Consider the following 1,587-nt stretch of genomic DNA (forward strand, 5'->3'; position numbering starts at 1 on the left):
TGGAAGAAACCTGAAAACCAGAATCGATGCAGAGGAGCTACAAGGTAAATAAGCTTCCTTCATGTGCTAACTGAAGTGTACATTTGAGTCTACATTTTTAGCACAAGTCAGATCTCATCAAATGAGACCGAATCACATCATAATACAAACTCCTGGGGTTTCCTAGGTCCTCTAATGAAATGGGTCGATTTTCCAGTCTCGGTTCTTTAGTTTCCTTTATAGGAAAGGTACTTTACCTATGCCCACGATTTCTTTTTGACATGGGCTGTGGCCTCAATTATTCATCTCAATAGAATTAATGAAACTTCAGGTTTTTAATTCCTCTCCATAATGACGCCCAGAGCGGCAGGTGAATAAGCTGTGCTTTCTCCTTCACAGCCAACGATTACCGCGAAGCATCTTATCAATTAAATATCAGATCCCTTCACTCCACTATGCGCAGAAGAGAAACAGATCACAGAAGAGCCGATGAGCCTCGAACAAGATTCTCAAATGGCCCAGGTTTCAGGATGATCCACAGGCCTCTCTCGGAGGCTGACTTTTGGTCTGTTTTTCTCTCTTTGCCTTTCTTGCTAACGGTCCCAAATATTTGCAGCCATTTTCCAGTAGGTGGTTTGGCTTTCCTCACTGGGCTCTAAGTTCTATAAGCTCTCGCCCAGCTCAGACCCTGAAGACATCCTGGAAAAGAGTTAGTCTCTGGACAGTAGCTCTTTTTTCTACCGGGAAAGGCGCGCTACCCCCTGTGCCTCAATTTCCCTCACTGGCATTGATGCCTACAGTCCCTTTCTCTGGCTGCGATTTTTCAGATCTAGAGTTGGGACCCTTTGACGTACCTTGTTGACTCGGAAAGGGCATTCTTTGGTTTCTGATTCAGGAAATTTCTTCATCCACTTTCCAACAAAGTAGGCAGCGTTAACAACAAGGATTTTGGTCTGGTCACTTACACTGTTGTCGGAGAGAATGTTCTCAAAGTGGCCTGCAAACAGTTTTAGGAAACCACAAGTTGCACAGGGTTATTCTTCCAAGTCACATGTGCTGTTCACGTGCCTGTCTGCTCCCTGAGGATTGAGCACCTGCTACAGCCACACCATCTAGGGTTTTGGTAGCCCAGACCCTCTCCTTTCTCTCCTCTGTCTCGCCACAACCGACTTACCAAAGACCCCTGGGGAGGAGGATGAGAGGGGAGGTGGAGGGGAGAGGAGGGAAGGGAACACAAGCCACCAATTTGAATGTCCACCCTGTGCCAGGCCATGTGCTCCATATACTCATATGCATGGCATGATGTGTTTTCCCCCATGTTACAGACAAGGAAGCTGAGGCTTGATGCAAAGTCACTTGCCCAGGATGATTCACGAGCAAGAGTGGATGCAGAACGGAAGGCCTGTGCTCTGGAACGAACACGCCTGGCTGGCCCTGTGCTCGGCATTTTCACATGTATTATTAGCTCACTTCTCTCACAGTGATCCTATAAGGCAAAGCTCATCATCCCTGTTTTATAGTCAAGGAAACTGAGGCTCAGGGAGGCCAAGTAGCTTTCTAGTGCATGTGGCTGGAAAGCAGGTCTGACACCAGGACAGCGCTGTCCTC

General features: G+C 47.4%; 1 protein-coding gene across 1 annotated transcript in view; it reads right to left on the reverse strand.

Moving 5' to 3' along the window:
* SERPINB5 (serpin family B member 5) overlaps positions 1-1,587 on the reverse strand; it is a 23,946-nt gene that overhangs the window by 9,205 nt on the left and 13,154 nt on the right. The window contains exon 4 of the mRNA XM_019657686.1: positions 834-976. Coding sequence (XP_019513231.1) covers positions 834-976 — 143 coding nt within the window. The remainder of the gene's footprint in view (positions 1-833; positions 977-1,587) is intronic.

This window comes from Hipposideros armiger, unplaced genomic scaffold, assembly GCF_001890085.2.
Source record: "Hipposideros armiger isolate ML-2016 unplaced genomic scaffold, ASM189008v1 scaffold_278, whole genome shotgun sequence".
NCBI classification, from domain to species: Eukaryota; Metazoa; Chordata; class Mammalia; order Chiroptera; family Hipposideridae; genus Hipposideros; species Hipposideros armiger.